Below are 19,143 nucleotides of genomic sequence, written 5' to 3'. Positions count from 1 at the left end.
GTAGACATTTGGGCTTGGGCTGGAGCCCCTGCTCTGGCACCCTTTCCCCTTGTGGGGTCCCAGAGCTCGAGCCCAAACAATTGGCAGAGACCGTGTGGGTTTTTCACTTTCCTCTGTAGCATAGGGCATGGGTCACTTACAAGTTTAAATTAGAGTAAAGGGTGGATTCTCTGTAACTTGAAGTCTTTAAATCATGAATTGAGGACTTCAGTAACTCAGCCAGAGCTTATGGGTTTATTACAAGAGTAAGGGGGTGAGGTTCTGTGGCCTGCTCCAGGTCTTTCATTGCAGTGTAGACATACTCTAATGTCCCAATAGATCCTCAAAGTTTTTTAGGTGCCTAACCCCAATTGATTTCAAGGTCTTTGGATAGGGACTGTTTCTTTTTACATGTATTTGCAATGGGACCCTTATCCTGATTGGGGCCTTTTGGCACAACTGTAATACAAATCAACAACAACATTATTTCATCTGTTCCAATATACCACATATTTAGTGGCCAGGATTTTCAATGTTTTTCTCTTTTAAAATTCACATGATTATAGGGATATTGGTTCTTGAATTCAAAGTTCATGAAGGAGGCAAGCAAAATGAAGGAATTCACTGGTGTGTTTTCACTAAATATTATTATTACTAATACTGTGGAAGTGCTTAGAGGCATAGATCAGATGGGGCCCCATTGTTCTTGGCACACAGAAATATATAGTAAATGACAGTCCCGGTCCTGAAGATCTTAGAGTCTAAAAGATAGAATTTAAAAACTTGAGAGTGTGTGTGTGTGTGTGTGTGTGTGTGTGTGTGTGTGTGTGTGTGTAACAAAGGCTCTATGTTCTGCAGTCTGATGGAAAAAAAAATCAAATATGTGTATATTGGCATAGCAATGCTGGTAATGTGGGTAGCAGAACTTACTCCACTCTGTCACACAGCTATTAAGTTTTAGTAAACATTCATCTCTGAATCTCCCTGCGAGAAGAGTCTTCACTCATTTCCAAATATGTACCCCCACCTACTGTATCAGCATCCAATTCTCTCCCATCTTTGCACTGATAATTCAGCATCATTACAAAATACACACAGCCCTTTCAAACCACTTTTTAACTTAGTCAGCCTGATTAAAAGCAATGGTTTTGATATTTATAAACTGTTGAAGTTCTGGGGTCAAGCTGTTACTGGTATATTTTATCTTTTTTAGATATGTTGACTATCATATCTGATAATAATATATATTATCCACATTTTATATAGACACACATTAAGCACCAAGAACATGAAGCACAAATACTGTAACAGTGATATAGCCTAAACTGGCCTATACCATAATCCTATTCACTTAAGCTAAGTATCCCATAACTCCTTGCATTTGCTGAAACAAGTATTTGCATAAGCGGATAGGAAACTTGTAAACATCAAGATTAATTTGGTCTATGTCTTAGTACAAGCTAGGGAGGTACCTTCATGGACCAGTACCTGGAATGCTAGTATCCATAAGAAAGAAACAGAACAACAAGTTAGGGAACTGGGACAAACTGATGGGTTGGATTTTAATGATATGTAAAGAGATTGTAAACCTGTAAAATCACTGTATAAATAATACCAGCTGAAATTGTAACTTTGGGGAGCACACCTTCTGCATAAGGTGAATCTAACATCGCTGCACAAGATGGCTTCTTGGAAACTGGCATCGTACAGAACCTTTGTCCTGTACTATATTAATAAACCTGACTGACACTGGTTATCTTGAGTATATTTCATAACAAACCAAAGTATGGTCAAGCAATTGACTACACAATTTATCAATAAATATGATATACGATGTGCAGGTTTATTTTCAAAGTGGGCCAAGTGACTTAAGCTGGGCCTGCCTGAGCATTTTTAAAAATCTTGATTTTGGGGCCAGTCCCTTGAGCCATACCCTCCTTCTGGGACCATTCAGTCCCAAGAGCCCTCCACAGACTTGGGTATGACTGATAAGCTGTTCTGAAAATTTCCTGATTGCTCAAACATTTGAGTCCATCTGGAGTTCCCAGAAGGCCATTTTCACCCATTTTCACCCATGCAACCTACAGAAGTTTTTCAGAGCACTTTACAGAAAATGGTTGAGGGAAATATAAAGCAAATATCTCAGACAGTGGTGAACCATTGCCAGTACACTTTACAAATAACTAGCTGGAAAAACTAAAGGAAGACTCCATATGAAGGAATATAATCTATCATCACTATCTTCACTGTTTTTCATTGACTTGAATGAATTTTGGATCAGGCCCTTAACCTGTAGTTTTCAGTTTACCCATTAAAATGGGCTCAAACTGGTAAAATGCCAGATTAAAAGCCACATTCAATCAAAAGGCATTCTAATCAGGGACTTTCTTATTAACAGGAATGATTCTGAAGCACCCTTTAGGCATAATTCCATGGTGTGGAAAATGAGGGAATGCTGTATTTTTAAAAAAATATCATGTGCACCTCAGTTTACATGTGTGACATTATCCTGCCTGAGTGCAAGGAGTTAAACCAAAGGAAGCTGTTGGGGCAGGGTAATGAAATGGGAAGCAAAACAATGGCAAAGTTAAGGTACAGTCCAGAGAATATTATAGGCCCTTGAGGAAACAATAGGAAAGCTATTAATTGGAGAATCCCTCCAGCCCAGCTCCAACTAAGATAGGGTTACCATTCGTCCGGATTTACCCGGACATGTCCTCCTTTTTGTGCTAAAAATAGCGTCCGGGGGGAATTTGTAAAGCACTCACAATGTCCGGGATTTCCCCCCTCCCCCGGAGCGGCTGGGAGGGCTGCAGGGAAGTCCCGGGCTGGACTCCGGAGCAGCTGGAGAGGAGCTCCGCCCTGCATTCTGAGCAAGTGTCTCAGCACAAAGTGCAGCCCTCCCCTTTTGCAACTGGGAGCGGTTTCTGCCATGCAGCGTAGCAAAACGGGAGCGAGAGCACTTTGTGCTGATACAAGGGCAGCTCTCTCCTGCAACCCGGTCCGGACCAGGGACCGGGTTTTGTTGTGCAGGGCCAGGGACCGGGTTTTGTGTTGTGCTGGGGAGCTCAGCCACGTGTCCGGCTCGCACAGAGCCCAACACCCTGTTCTGAGCAGCAGGGTAAGGGGGGCAGGAGAAGGGGCAGGGAGGTTCTGGAGGGGGCAGTCAAGAAACGGGGGGGGGCTTTTTGGGGGGAGTGGAGAAAGTTTTGGGCAGTCAGGGTACAGGTAGGGGGTAGGGTCCTGGTGGGCAGTTGGGGGGGGGTCTTAGGAGGGGGCAGTTAGGGGACAAGGAACAGGGAGTCTTAGGTAGGGGGTGGGGTTCTGGAGGGCAGTTAGGAGCAGGGGTCCCAGGAGGGGGCAGTCAGGGGACAAGGAGCGGGGGGGTAGGGGGCTGGGAGTTCTGGGGGGGAGCTGTCAGGGGGCAGGAGTGGGGAGAGGGATCGGAGCAGTCAGGGGACAGGGAGCAGAGGGGTTTAGATGGGTTGGGAGTTCTGGGGGGGGCTGTCAGGGGGCAGGAGTGCGGAGAGGGATCGGAGCAGTCAGGGGACAGGGAGCAGAGGGGTTTAGATGGGTTGGGAGTTCTGGGGGGGAGCTGTCAGGGGGCAGGAGTGGGGAGAGGGATCGGAGCAGTCGGGACAGGGAGCAGAGGGGTTTAGATGGGTTGGGAGTTCTGGGGGGGGGGGCTGTCAGGGGGTGGGGAGTGGTTGGATGGGGCGTGGGAGTCCCAGGGGTCTGTCTGGGGGTGGGGGTGTGGATAAAGGTTGGGGCAGTCAGGGGACAAGAGGCAGGGAGGCTTAGATAGTCCTGGGGGGCAGTTAGGGGCAGGGGTCCCAGGAGGGGGTAGTCAGGGGACAAGGAACGGGGGGAGGGTTGGGAGGTCGGGGGGGCGGGAAGTGGGAGGGGCAGGGGCGGGGCTTCTCCCGTCCTCTTTTTTGCTCGCTGAAATATGGTAACCCTAAACTAAGATGGCAAATGAATTCTTCCCAGACTTGAGCCTAGGGAAGAAGAGGACTGAGTGGACTGTCAGCTGCCCAGGAAGGAGACTGTGACAGGCACACAGAGACACAGAAACTGCAGCAAGCAAGCTGTCTTCCCCAGCTTAGAGATGGAGGTAACTGGCTGAATGGAACTCTCCAAAATCTCATGAGAAAAGGTTTAAAAGTCTAGGTAAGGGGAAATAGATGTAGAGGCCTTTTTGTTTTTATCCACTGCTGTGTGCTATGTCCCTTTGGGTGAGTAAATAATGCTTTGATTTGAAGATGCTGTTTTTGAGTCACTATAATCAGCTGCTGCCACAGGCTCCTGGAGGAAAAGGGTTTCCAAATGCCAAACACAGGGCCTCTTGTGTTAACATGGCTTGAAAACATAGAGGCTGTAGCCCAGAGATCCAGTCAGAATGGCTGGACTGCAGGAAGCCAGGCCTGAAACCTGAGGGGTGCACTCAAGAGGAAAAAGCAGAGCTCACCGTATAACCAGGAAATATGGTTTTAAAACAATTTAAGTCAACAGAATTATTACAACATACAGCTCTCAAAATAACTTGTAAAAAAAAAATTAAACTAGAAAGAGCATCTAAGCTTACTGCTTCACCAGTTTTTCCAAGGTTTCCTTGATCTCCTGGTTCTCCCTGTTAATGCAGAAAACAGATTATATAGTTTATTATAAATTTCAATTCTTGCAGGAGGGTGCTTTAAACTTCTCCATTTTCCCCAAGTTCCCTTGTGTTTTGTTTTCTATATAAAACCTAAGCAGTAAAATTATACACACTTAACAAAAACAATAGTTTTGCCTTTATGATCAGGTATTGTTTGGTTCTCTTTTTAACCCCTCCCTCTTAGATTCATATCTTCCTTTTGTCAAATGGAAATTAAATATAAATACACTATATAATTGCCTTCATTAATTCATAACCACTTCTAAAAGCAAATTTTACTTGTAAATAGTCTGTTAACTTATATCAATTTGACAATACACCATATGGGGCAATTATCTGCATAAACTATAATAGTATTAATCAGATATTTAACTCTTCAATTGCTTTTCCAAATTTGCACTGTTCCACATTTATGACGGTTTTGCCAGACACCCTACTTTACACAGCAGTTGGAATGAAATTCTAAAAAACTCACGTTACTCTTCCAAAATGCTACATTAGAAAGAGATAGGAATATTATAGGAGCAATTCTACTCTCAATTATTACGCTGCGCAAATCCATAGAAGCTCCATAGAGTCATGGTGGATTTACACTGATGTATTTTAGAGCAGATTTTTACAAAAGAATGTCACTGTATTAATTATCTTGCTAACACCACAGAAGTGGCAGTATCAGTCCTGCTATCCCATCAAATATTGATTTGAGGAGCACTTGGTGTTATGTTGGCTCAGCTGTGAGGCATTGTGCTTCCCTGCAGCTAGAGCATCGGTGTGCAAGGAGCTGCAGCATCAGTGCCATGGAAGTCCTTTAAATGCAAAGGGACTGAACTCACACCAGCCTTCCCCACATGTACCCCAATCCTCTCCTTTCTTCCTGCCTCCACACCCCCATGTCCCCAACATTCATACTAACCCTCCTCTTAGCCTCCTCAAATTTCCACTTATCCTCCCCCATAGAGCCATATGGAGGGACAGCAGGTGCTATCCATGCCCCCCAATCCTGTTGGCAATATTCTTCACTCTCCCAACTGAGGAACCTGCAAGTAAGCAGATTCACTGGCTAGATGTATGTCAACAAGTGGCCTCATCTCAGGTGCCCCCTCGTGGCCACAAGGCCACTCTGCAAGGGGTCCCTCACCTCAGTTTTCCTCTTGAGTTCACAGTAAGTTCAATACAAGCATGTCCTCAAGTCCATCACAGTTTATTAACCAAAATACAGTGCAAACGTCCCAAATCAAAAGTCACACAACACGGTTCACATCATCCCTGTTCATGTAATCTTTAAAAACTCAGCTCTTTTTTCACCATCCTGGTGTCTTCCACTAGACCCGAACTCTTTATCAGTTGTTCTCTGTCCCACAACCAGAACTGCCACCCGAGCCCTTCCTTCTGGGGCACAATCCCCCTCTTCCCAGTGGTAACTCTCACAGTCTCTCCACTGAAAGTCTCGTCTGGTTCCTCTGGGACCCAGCTCCCCGGTAAGGAGATGCCAGCACCAGCAGGTAAGGCCCTCTGCTGCCCTCTGGATCCAGCTCACCAGCTTAGTAAGTATCTCCCTTTGCTGCTCCTTCCCACTTCCAACCCTCTCCATTCCTGGCTTTCTGGCTTAGGGAAACCTGCCAGAAAACCCCTTGCTACTCTCCTGCTTTCAGCCCTCTCCTAGGAACTACTCTTCCTGACTGAACCAGTGTGCTCTGACCCTCTTAACTCACGCACAGGTCTCTTATGTTTCCCAGATGGTGCCTCGCCCTCTTAATTGGCTCAAACAGGGAGCAGCTGTAGTGGAAGAGGAGAGCTGAGCCCAATTTCCTTTAGTGCGCCAGCAACCCTGTTACAATGTATCTCTCGCACACACACACTCTAACCAGGGGTGTTGGAACAATTTTTATAGTGGGGGGTACTATTGATGGAAACCACGTATTTGGTGTTTGTTATTACTAAATACTTCAAGGGAGGGTGTGTGGCAGCACCTCAGTTCCAGCACCACTGACTCTAACTATATTCTATTTTCATATATAAAACCCAGCAGTATTACCTTCAAGCCTTCTGATCCAGGTTCACCGGCATACCCTTTCCGACCTGGCCTTCCCTAAAATAATAAATAAAATTAAAGATTTCAAATATTTGACTTTTACAAAAAATATATCTCTATTTCCTAATTTCCCTATTTATCACAGGGTCTCTCCCAAAAAGCTATTTAATTAAACGTATTAAATGTTTAAATATAATACACTATCTACTAACTTTATTGTACTGTGCATTTTACAGCCACTTTTCTGAAAATATGCTATTGAATATAAAAGAAAACACAGTACAATCAACAAAACCTGTATCAACTTTTACGACAGCCAATGATTTATTAGAGAACATTCATCAAAACCCAAGGATGTAACATCCACTTCAATTTCAGTTATAAGAGACCATTGAGGTGGCAAAGAACAGAAAGGAGCTAATTCACTGCTGTCATAACACCACTGAAGCAGGGGAAGTAACACTGCCAGAGAATTTAATGACAGGTGTTCCAACTCTCTTTTCTCTATTAGACAGAATCAGCTCAAATTTCTTCTCTCCTTTGCTCAGAAAGAGTATTGTAAATTTCAACTCCTGAGTTGTTTTACCTTTGGTTCGATGATTATGCTTGTTAACAAATCTTACTGCTATGATAACTACTTAATTGTAGCATATTGTTAGCTGAGGAGAAGTATGGTACCATTAATCAGACTGAGAGACCACAGATGAGGAGGCTTTTAGACACCTTTTACTGTGACCCCCTCTACCTGCTGCCACTCACACAAAACAAAATGGCACAGAAAGACAAAAAAGGGATTCTTCTTCTAAATTTTCACTTGGCTATTCGTAAAATTTTAATTGTACCAAGAGCAGTCTTATTTTTATTGTGCCATTTATTTTTTTTTCAAATATGTCTTATTTCCTCCTCAAAATAACTTGCAGCCTAGAAATCTTAGCCCACTACAGTCACATAACAGTAGTGACAAGTTAGTCTCCCTAAGCGATGGCAGTTTTATTTACCACAATTCCATTGAATATCCCCAAATTTCAATTAAGACTGTTTATCCAAACGTAAAGGTCTTCAGAATAATTGTATTTTAAAAGGACCATCTTGTTTTTTTTAGAAATACACTGTGATACTGCAAAAGTACAGTATATCACTGCAAGTTATGGACATAACATGGCATATGCTGAGGATTATATCATTATCACACTTGGGACTGCAAAATGCCAAACACAATTACCCATGCCATTTGCAGTTAGCAGCTGCAAGTAAAATACGTTGTGGAGTTCCTTGGTGCACAGTGAAAGCATGGCTGCTGCAAAAGAGTGTATAGCGTGGGTTCTCTGTTGACCAATGTGTGTGTGCAGGAGGTGGATATTGAAGTCTCCCTCCTGGCTGTCTCCTTTGAGGTGGCTAGTCTCATGCTGTCCTTGTGCTCAGGGGAGCACAAACACTATAGCTGTGCCCAGCACCTAATGGGTGCAAACTGTGTCTGAGATGCTTGCAATCCAAACACTCGAAACAAATATATACTAGGAGAACTGTGATGCTATACATAATGGACTCCTCTTAAAGGCTGATTGACAATACCTCTGTAGGTGAAAAGCCTTAAAAGGGAAACTACAAGTATTGTACAGATTCTTGAAGTTCTGCTTAGCAGGACTTTTCAGTCTTTTGAGCATAACAGCTGCACCAGACTGAATGATTGTGACTATAGGATCAACAGTCTGCATTGGGACCTTCACTTACAGTTTACCCATCAAAATCAGGGCAAAGTGCTATCAAAGCAACGGGCACTAAGCTACCTCCTTATTTCCCAGAGCAAGGGCACAATCTGGGTCTTAGGTTCTGTTACCTTGATTCTCTGTGACTGTATCTATCCCTCAGTGCCAATGTCTGGGCATGTTCCCCGACTGTCTGAGTATTCTCTGTATGTTTTGAGACTATATATTCTTACTAGGTTCCCATGATACAAACTTTAATCCCATTTTTTTCTGGCAGCCCCAATAACCCTAAAAGCATTCCATTTGGTTACACAAGTTTCAACAAGTCCGGACAGACGTGCTTTGGTAATATTCTTTAGTTGTTATAAATGGGTTAAATACAACCTCAGGGTGGCAATGCTGCTAGAGAGGAGGCAGTTACTGAAGTCAACCCATTTGAAACAATCTTTGGCTGGCACCTTCCATGTGCTGAAGCTGGCGTTCCAGTTTCTGATCAGCAGGCACAATGCCATCTTAACATGAGGACACAAGTGCTGGTGCAGAAGAGACCATACGAGAGCATCAAATGAGTTACTTGAGGGCATGATTCCAAGTCAGAAGTATTGAAACTGTATCTCATTCTGACTTTACAAACTCTGGGTTAAGGGCTATGCTGTCACTACTCTGCTCAGCATTGGTTCAACCTTCCACATTGGGAGTGGAATAGAGAGAGGTATGGTAATAAAGCCTAGGGCTTTGTGAAGAGTATCCCCAGAACTGGAGAAAGCACAGTTTGCAGAAAAGTCACATTTCTATACATGGGTCAATGATGTGAGGGCCATAAGTGATGGGCTTCTACAGGCTACTGCATGCACAGGGGCTGTGAAACTATTCTGTTGGAAACAGACCTTCATTATTTACACTCAGTAGCTCACAATATATAATAGTTTTACTTGGAATTCTCACAAGAAAAATCTAACCTTCTAAAATATAATGATAGATCACTAAATAGTTATCATTTATTTCTACAACAATTGTGAAGCAGTTCCTGCAACCCTTCTATTGTGCAGCACTTACTCCTTATTAAAGTAAATGGGACTAGTTGTATACGTGTTACTCAACCTAAGGGTTGCAGAATCTGGCTTTATAGGATTATTGGTGTCATGTGATAAACTAGTTAAGGGGCACTTAAAATTAGGATTTATATGGCTCAGCTACAGGAGTTATTTTATTGCAAATGTGCCATGCTAGCCAAGAACAATTTACAGTCTATATTCTAACTGCAAAGAATAACCCTGAAATCCATGCCTATTGTTTAGAGTTGCTCAATAAATCTGAATATGTAAAACTGAAATTGGAGGAAAACGTACCTTTGAGTGAATGATTAAATATTTCATTTGCTCTTGGAAACTGCCGTTATTAAATTCTGAGGGTAATAGTCTACCTGATGCTTTACTTTCTGGACTTTGTTGTGCCAACTTGCATTACATTGTCGCCTCTTCATATTAGCAAGCAAGTTTTCATATACAGTATCTCACCTACAATTTCTTCAGGGGAAAAATGGTTGGAGCTTGCTCTGAATCATCTCTTTGGCTGAATTGGTATTGAAGAATCCACACCACATACACACATTTCACAAAGTAACAGAATTTAGCAGATTCCCGTGTAATTATTCTCCCGCCCCCCCATATTTCCTTTCCAATCATTGTTAATTGCCAAGATATTTTGGATGCAGTTCAGATTAAACAGGTAAAACTGTGTGCAAGTCTCTTGGTAAAGTTTCCCAATGATATAAATGGCAGTTTAGGTCACACATCAGATGAAAATTGATCATAAAATGTGTGAAAGTGGATATAAGTGGGAAAGCAATGTAAAACTGAAGACAGATTTGACATTCAATGCATGTGAAAGATGAGTGTAATTTACACATTGAGGGGGAGAGTAACTGACAAGAAAACATAAGATGTAAGATAAAGTAAGGGTAGCCTCTCCTCATCCTACATCATTCTTGGAAAAGACACTTTAATGAAGTAAAAAAAACTTAAGAAAAATGATTTTTTTTCTTAATGAATTAATGGAATGTGCCAAGCCCCTCTTCAGGAAAGAGAAATCAAGTGTACCCCTTTTGCCCCCAAAATGCCTACCCGTTTTAATTTCTACATTCTACATGTTACCCTCCTAACCCTGGCTAATCCTTCACATGACCATACCCCACAGAAGGGCATGCACCACACTTTGGGATATGCTGCTATAACAGAATGATTGTAAATGCTCACAGAGCTTTGCTGGGACATTCTACACTTTCCTAGGAGGAACAGATTGACAGGCTAATATATAATTTCACAGATTATTTGTGGCTTTTGCTCTTCATCTGTCCCTCACAATGGCAATCAGGGAATATCCAGCAATATACTGTTTAAGTTCATTCTAATGTTCTGAAGGTTTCAAATCAGTGACTAAATGGCAAGAATAAAGGTACAAAAACCATGACCAGTGATTGACTGACCTACAGTGACACAGTGATATTAATGTCTGGCTAAATGTTATGACTGTTTGTTAATTGTGATTAAATTGAATATGCAGAAGCATCTCTTGTATGTGGCATCTATTGTATTTTCACAAGCAAAATAAGCTAAAATGAAAATCAGAATATGCTACTCTACATAGAGTATAAGAACACATAAAAGAACAATCCAGGCATTTGTCACTGAGCTAGTATGAGAGGGAAGGTTTTGGTAAGAGGTGAGCCCGGCAGATAGATTTGACTGAGAGTTGGCAGTTCAAAACCTCTCTCTATAATAAGCCAAAGGGAAACACCTGGAGCTTTAGATTTGGATCTGGATGTTGAATCCTGGAGTTCAGGAAGGAGAGATCCTGTGTTTTGGTTCTACATGTTTAAGATATATGGGAATTCTAATCCAGATCTAAATTTGGGATCTGCAGTCTGAGTTCAGGTTCATCTCATTCATTCAGTAGCTGGTAATGGAATTTGTTTGGGGCACTTGTCATTGTGAGGATTTGGTCCCAAGTTTATCTTGTAGATGTGTAGAGAAGATCATAGCACGTGCCTAAGACTGGCCATGACACTAACGTCTTTCACCTGTAGATAATAGGGGCATATTAGATAGAAAAAATAGATTAGATAATGAAGAAGGGCAGGAAACCTGTTCCACTAAAATCAATGGGCGTTTGGCCAATGACATCAATGGGAGGAGGATCATAACTGTAATCCCTTTATTTCATTAGTATGATAAATTCTCTAATGACATTAGCTTCCATAATGTGTTTTGAAAACTCTGTTCATGCAAACAGTGTGAAAAGCAAGACATGTAAATAGCTTGTTGATTTGGATCTGAACTAGCATCCAGGCTTGTTCAACTATATTTGGTGTTCATTTGATCGAGGCCCATCCTCACTCCCATGTAACCATCCAATCTCCCCCAACCCATGTTATGAGAAGGGGTGAAGAGGCAAGGGTAGGCAGGAGTGGGGGAAGTGTGGGGAAGGAGAAGGGCTCCAGGGGTAGGAATAGGAAGCAGTAAGTTGGCAAGGGGTCCTGAGACAGCGTCAGGTAGGGGAAACAGAAGTATCCAGGCCACAGTAGCTGGGTCCCTGAAGCAAGGGAAAAAGCTGGCAGTTGAAACACACAGAGAGAATCCTGACTCCCTAACAACCCGAAAATCCCCAATTCTCTTGCTCTTTTGTCTCAGCAAGGAATGTGGGCGAGCAAACTGCTCCAAAATATCTGAGGTTAGCCACGGGATTGAAATCTCCAGTGTTCATGAAGCATATATTGTCCATGCATTCTTCACTCAAAATTGTTTGTCATCATAGAGAAATTAGTGAATCACTAGTAGGGCTACACGTTTGTCATGGTGAGGAAAATGTCACGGATAATGTGACTTTTCAAATTTGAATGAGGGGACTGGCACGAGCACTCTGGCCTGTTGGCCATACCGGAGTATTGCTGTGACCCCACGTACCAGGTTGAAATGCCTAGAGTGGGAAGCCAGGCCCAGCCCCTCCAGACAGCAGCTGACACTGTGGGTGAGTGTGGGACACACTATCTCCAGCCCTGCCCCCACCCTGCTGGGGCCTCCCCTCTTCACCAGGCTGGGATTAGGGTTGCGGTGCAGTGGTGGAGGATGCTGCTGCAGGTAGTCTGTGCCCTCTCGGTGGCAAGAGAAGGAGGAGGATGACTCTGGCCTATGATTTTATAGAGGTATAGTTCAATTTCATTTGTTCCGACTTTTTTTTTTAAATAAAAAATCATGGCTCGGTGACTATAAATTTTGTACAAATAATCACTTTTCCCTCTAAACTCATGTCTTTTACTAAATTTACCATGACTGCTCTGTGGTTTCTGATAAAAGCTGTTATGACAAATCTGCAGCTCTAATCATTAGAGATGCTGATATTTTTCAATTTTCCATCAGGAAAATTAAAACAAAACACTTCATTCTGGGTCAGGTTGACCTGAATCAAAAAATTTCAGTTTCTTGAATCAAATCAAAATATTTCCTTTTGGGTCAGTTCGACATTACTCTGTGGCTGACAGAGCTTTAGGGTTGCCAATTTTGGTTGGATGTATTCCTGGAGGTTTCATCATTGTGGAGACTCAAGGTCAATCTTGGAGGGTTGGCAACCCAGCAGAGCCTCTGCAGTGCCTCATACTCCCATGGCTAGAATACATCTGCTATGATGCCTTGCAGTCTCTCCTTTGTCTGAAATGCCACAGTACATCATGGAAGCTGAAGTCAGTTCCCAGAGCTCACCCCATAAGAGAGAATGGGAGTATGAAGAATGCAAACTACAATTCCCCTAAAGCACTGCAGCAGATCAGGCAAACACAATTCAATGTCAAACCACCCCTCAACAAAACATTTCAACATTTACTAACCAAAATTTTTCCAGAGATTTTTGTTCTATGAAATTTTTTTGAGATTTTGAATTTTCAACCCAATTCAGGATGAAAATAAATGTTGAAATATCAGAATGACCAAGGTTGACTGGCATTCTGTTTTCTGACCAGCTCTAATGAATAGGCAAGAAAGGCAAAGGACGGGAGAAGGGAAGTACTATTATACCCATTTTACAGATAAGGAGCTGAGGCACAGAGAGATTAAGATTACACAGGAAGTCTATGGCAAAACCAGAAAATGAAACCAGATCACTTGAGACTCAGTCCAGTGGCTTAACTACAAGACTATCCTTCCTTTCCACTGACGCCTCTTCTTTGACTTGATTTGTTTAATTTGCTTTTGACAAAGTTCTGCTATGTTCCCCTGCACTCTATTGTAAATTATTATCCATCACTTACATTTTCAAGTTTAATTATTTCTTGTGTAAATCAGTTTAGAGCCTAATGGATTTTAACAGCTGAAAAATAAATAAATAAGAGAATCAAAGTGTGATGGTAAAACTGGCATTGTGCAGTTCCATTTTTATTGCTGTCAGTGACTCCATATCAAATGTGATTAGTTTACAGTTAAAAGATGATTTCTCTAATAGCCAGCCCTGCAAATGCATCCTGAGATCTGAGAGCTGAGTGGTGTTCTTTCCTTCTCGTGCATCATAGCCAGTAATACAAGTTCTGCAAGCCAAATTAGACCTTCAGATACACCTGTGAAACCCCATAGTCTTCACTATGATTGGACAGATGCAAGTGCCTAGAACTTAGTAAACAATTCTGATAATGATGCACATCCTATAAGGGACATAATTCAGTTCTCTTTATCAGCTGTGTTGATTCTGCAGAGCTAATAGGAGTAATAAAACCAATAAAAACTTTTTGACACTAAAGTGAACAGATCTGACTCAGAATACACAGAGGAAGAAGATCCATTTTTACAGTCATTTTTCAGAGCAGACTCATCCTTTAAACAGTTCTTTATGTTGACTATAGTAATTTGTGTTTGTAGTAATAATGTTACTCATACTTACTCTTGGTCCAACTCCTCCAATAGGTCCAATTGGTCCTTCTTCTCCCTGAAAAAAAAATCAGGACTTGGAATAACTTTTTTGATACTGCATTTAGTTTTAAAACCTGCAAAGGACTATGTTCACTTATATTAAAATCTTAAACTTGCACAGTGAATGGACATAGGTAGAGATCTTTACTGCTAGGATCTAGGTTTGCACTATACAGGAAAGGGTCTAAAACTGACCTCATCTCACCCACTATCTGTCAGAAATCCATGTTTTACATAATCATCAAACACAATCTGTTTAAGAAAAGCCCACAAACAGAGCTGGTAAACATTTTTCACCATTTTTGACCAGCTGTACTGAGAAGACAAGGGGCTTTCACAGATGTATCTGAGGGTCTAATTTGGCGTAGATATGCATTTGTCTCTCATGGAATCTAGTACTCTGACAGGACTTTGTCTTGCTCTGCATGGTCGCCACATAGCTATAGTTTGATTCCAAAGCAAGCAGAACAGTTCTGCCAGGATCTCTCTTGCCTCTCAAGCAGATGAGAATGAGTGTGAGGTCAAAAACAGACTGACAACTTCTTTTTTTCATCCCAGCTGCCAGGAGTACAGGAGAAGAAAGAGGAGACATTATAGTGTTACCAAGAGCCTCAAAATAATCACACATGACCGTGTATTGTAATGGTAGGCTTTTGAGGCTCCCGCATTACACTATGATGTTAGGTTTCAGAGTAGCAGCCGTGTTAGTCTGTATCCGCAAAAAGAAGAACAGGAGTACTTGTGGCACCTTAGAGACTAACAAATTTATTAGAGCATAAGCTTTCGTGGACCTGTAGTCCACGAAAGCTTATGCTCTAATAAATTTGTTAGTCTCTAAGGTGCCACAAGTACTCCTGTTCTTCTTTTTACTATGATGTTAAATCAAGATTCTGTAACATAATGCCAAGTCATGAGGTCATGCTGTGATTATTTGATGGTTCGGTGACCCCACTTAACATGAAAGTGTTTCTCCAGCTCTTGGAGGCAGAGGTGCTCTACCTGGAGGAGAACACAGCAGTCTGAATGGAGGAAATGTGGTCTGCATTTTACATGGCTTCTGATTAAACTGATAGTTTTTTGTCACCGTTAGTCTTTTATCATTTAAAAGCACTCATGATAACTCATTAAGTCAGCTACATAGAGCTCTAGAGCTCTACCACCAGACACATGAACTGATTTAATGCATCTTTTAAAACCTATATTTTCCAGCTATCTCAACAGCACAGAATAGCATATGGAGTTAGATTTAATACATACATATTTTATACCAATGAATTAAGAATCCTTGATTAATAAATGTATAGGATGCAATCCTGGCCCCACTGATGTCAGTGGGAGTTTTGCCATTGAATTCAATGTGGCTAGGATTTCACCCAATATTCTTATTCAATATTATTATTTTAATAAACCCACCATTGTTTAATTCTGGATTCTACATGCAACATTCTGGGCCCACAGTCCTTAGACACTCCACAGAGCTGCTGAAATAAATCTTATAATGAACACACAATACTGTAAAATAACTAAAAATCTCCCAAAACGGAAACTTGAAATCCCGCCTGGCAACACTGCCCATCCTGAAGCAACATTTTCTTATAGAAAAAAATGGAGTCCGATTTCTTAAAAAATGTAACTTGTTGACTGGACTCTGTTTCCATCCTACCTCGATTCCTTTCGGGCCTGGGGCCCCCGGAGGCCCTCGGTCACCTAGAAGTCCCTAAATAACAAGACAACCAAAATGAGATTTTATATCAATCAATAAGCCTATTTGCCTGGTTTCTTTTCTCTTACAATCATTCAGTGAATGAGAGGCTGAAAGCTGAGGAAGGAGACATCATTATCTGCTATTGTCCATTTCCCTTAGAAAGCCAGGAAAAAGCTGCCCTAATTTTAACATCGGCTGGAATGCTACAGTATCTAACAAAGTTTAGCTATATTGACATTTCTAAGATTCAGACTATTTTCATTTACCCTTTGAAGGAGGAGAAGGATCAAAGTACACCGCAACCTCGATATAACACGACCCGATATAACACGAATTCGGCTATAACGCGGTAACGCAGTGCTCCGGGGGGGCAGGGCTGTGCACTCTGGTTGGTCAAAGCAAGTTCAATATAATGGGGTTTCACCTATAACGTGGTAAGATTTTTTGGCTCCCGAGGACAGCGTTATATCGAGGTAGAGGTGTAACTGGTGCTCACAAGAGAACAGTTTATTTTTATTACATAACATTAGTTTGAATTTGATGGGCTGCTTAAAAAGGAACTGAGAAATCCCCTGTAAATCCAGGGTTTAGGTAATAGTTAGCCTAATATTTGGTGATAATGAAAATTGACTTATATTAAAACTATTCTTCTCTCTACCAAACTCCTCATTCTATGCAGTTATTTCCCAAAGTCCAACACAATACCACTTACACTACCAAAGCAGATCAGTAAATCAACCTTTTCTTATTCTTTGGTGGGATTACGATGGCTTTCAGAACACAAGCATTATGGAAATAGCTGTACAAAGTTTAGACTTTAATTTTTTACCCAGCTGCAAGCTACTTCCAAGCATTGACTCTGAAGGCAGTAGGCCATGAATGAATTTGTAACAAAATCTTGGTCAGTAGCATAAGACAGAACGAAATAAAGCTAAGCTCTGCTGTGTATGTGAATCAGCACTGCTTTGGCAAGGGTGATATCCTGTCATATCTCTAAACTTTATTTTCAGTGTTGTCCTGACAACTTAATTTTCAGTGTAGAAAATAACTTTGGAGACTGAAGTCCTCTATTTATTCACACAAGAGGTACTCCCTGGTAGTGGCATCACATACACCCTTCCTACACTGCCAAACCTATGTACCCAAATTCTGATCAGTTAGAGAGAGAGTTTACAAAGATTCAACCCTCAGCCAATATGTTGAGAATGCCTATCGAGACGTCAAATGTAATGCTGGCATTTGTTCTGTGGATTGGGAAGTGATTTGAGGGTATCCACTCATTCAGAACTGCTGCCAGATAGCAAAGATATTCAGCCATTACAAACCTTGGCAGGATTATATCCAGTGTCCTAGAAGTGAAGGACATATTCCATTGCCAACCCTGAGTCATCACATCCTCTTACAGCAACATTTGTAAAACTCCACTACTCAGACAGAGGATCTAATCATGTTTCAAAGATCTGGATTATCCAAGTTATAATGGTAGTAACTGGAATAAGCACTCAACCCGGCTTTATGACCAAAAAGATCTATGTAAATATATTATTATTTATGAGGGAAGCCAGGCTTACTTATATCAGATAAAGCAATGAGAACAAAAAATCATCTCTTATGAAAGAGATCATTAGCCTCTGAAGCAATATTGGATGGAAAAGCTCCAACTCTAACCCTTATTACATTTATGAAATTTAGACTGAAGGGGCACACATTTGTTCAGCAGCTTCCTGCCTGCCTGCTTTGCACGCAAAGCAACACTTCATAGAAAATGTATCGGGCCACCTCAAAATACTGAGACTTATTAAAGTTCCCATCATTTGATTTTATCTGGAATAAAGTATGATGGAGAGCTACAGCTGGAGAGCATCTCACTGGCAAAAGCAACAGCAAGACACTTAGTCACACTCCATAAATAATACTGATCTTTAGTTGGTGAAGAAAAGTATTTCCTTAGCAAACAGAACTGTTATTTTACTATGCAATAGCAATACGTTAACAAATGCTAAGCTTTTCAGTATCGTTTAAACTCATGCAATAGTGCAAATATTAGCAAATTTCTTAGCTACTCTGTGTGTTCCTAGACAGCACTTACTCAAATTTATAAAGAACATCCCAGACTTTAAAACTGAAAATTAACTGCAGTTTCCATACCCTCACTCTGAGGTTTCAGGCAATGAACAGAAAATGAAGGTAGCCTTTAGAGATGTGCCAAAATGTCTGGAAAGAATTCGGGGAGTCAGCAAATGGGGGTACCATGTATTTCCCATGTGTTCAGAACTTTCCCTTTGAGCCTCCCTTACAGGATTAATAGAACTCTTAATAGCCATTTATATGAGCTATGCTACCCAAACAAAACATCAGTGAGCAGAGGAAGGAAGCTCGCAGCTATTTCCAGGGTACAACATGTATTGCTAGAGAAACCATTATGATATTTATATAGTAAGCATGTCTGCCTTACTTTTTACTCTGGCTCTTGTAACATGCAGCCAAAGAGTAACACAACGAACAAACAGAAAGATATTTCAGAACTTCCCAAACTAAAACACTCCTCTTTTTTATTAGTTATTATGCAAGTGCCTCATTTTTATGAACATTGGATCAAGATCAAACACCTTCTAAGATATTGCTTCCAAGATGAATAATGTGCTATGGACCAAACTATGTAATGTATCTTTTGTGCATTATTCTAGGAGTTCATATTTGTTAATTACTGTAGTAATTTGGATAAAATGGCCATTCCCAAAGTTCTACTGGTCTTCAGAGACAGGTATATCATGCTTGCATATCTTACACTCTATCATGATGGTTGGTTTCTCTCATGCTAAAATATAAAGACTAGACCACCTTCCTGGCACTTAGTGCAGATTTTGTCTCTGAAGAAGCATAGAACAGAAGAATGAGGAAAAGAGCAGCTTGGTGAAAACAGTGTTCCAAAAATAAAGACTGAAGGAAACTCTTCAAAACTGCAGTGAACCCAAGACCACTGGGAATCCTAAAGGCAAACATTTCCAGTTTCATGTAGCCCTGCTCTCTTGGTATTAGGAGCTGTGCAAAAGCTATTCCAGTTTAGTAACACTGCATCTCCAATGTAAGTCACCAATTCTCTTTGATTAGAC

At 41.3% G+C, this 19,143-nt stretch overlaps 1 protein-coding gene across 3 annotated transcripts in view; it reads right to left on the bottom strand.

Annotated features, from left to right (window-relative positions):
* Window positions 1-19,143, bottom strand: part of COL24A1 (collagen type XXIV alpha 1 chain) — a 234,046-nt gene that overhangs the window by 102,848 nt on the left and 112,055 nt on the right. For all 3 annotated transcript variants that reach the window (XM_054036762.1, XM_054036763.1, XM_054036765.1), the window contains exons 21-24: window positions 15,989-16,042; window positions 14,297-14,341; window positions 6,672-6,725; window positions 4,565-4,609 (exon numbers count right to left, since the gene is read on the bottom strand). In XM_054036762.1, the coding sequence (XP_053892737.1) occupies window positions 4,565-4,609; window positions 6,672-6,725; window positions 14,297-14,341; window positions 15,989-16,042 (198 nt within the window). The remainder of the gene's footprint in view (window positions 1-4,564; window positions 4,610-6,671; window positions 6,726-14,296; window positions 14,342-15,988; window positions 16,043-19,143) is intronic.

This window comes from Malaclemys terrapin, chromosome 8 (assembly GCF_027887155.1).
Source record: "Malaclemys terrapin pileata isolate rMalTer1 chromosome 8, rMalTer1.hap1, whole genome shotgun sequence".
NCBI classification, from domain to species: Eukaryota; Metazoa; Chordata; order Testudines; family Emydidae; genus Malaclemys; species Malaclemys terrapin.
This window is presented reverse-complemented; position numbering and strand designations above follow the sequence as displayed.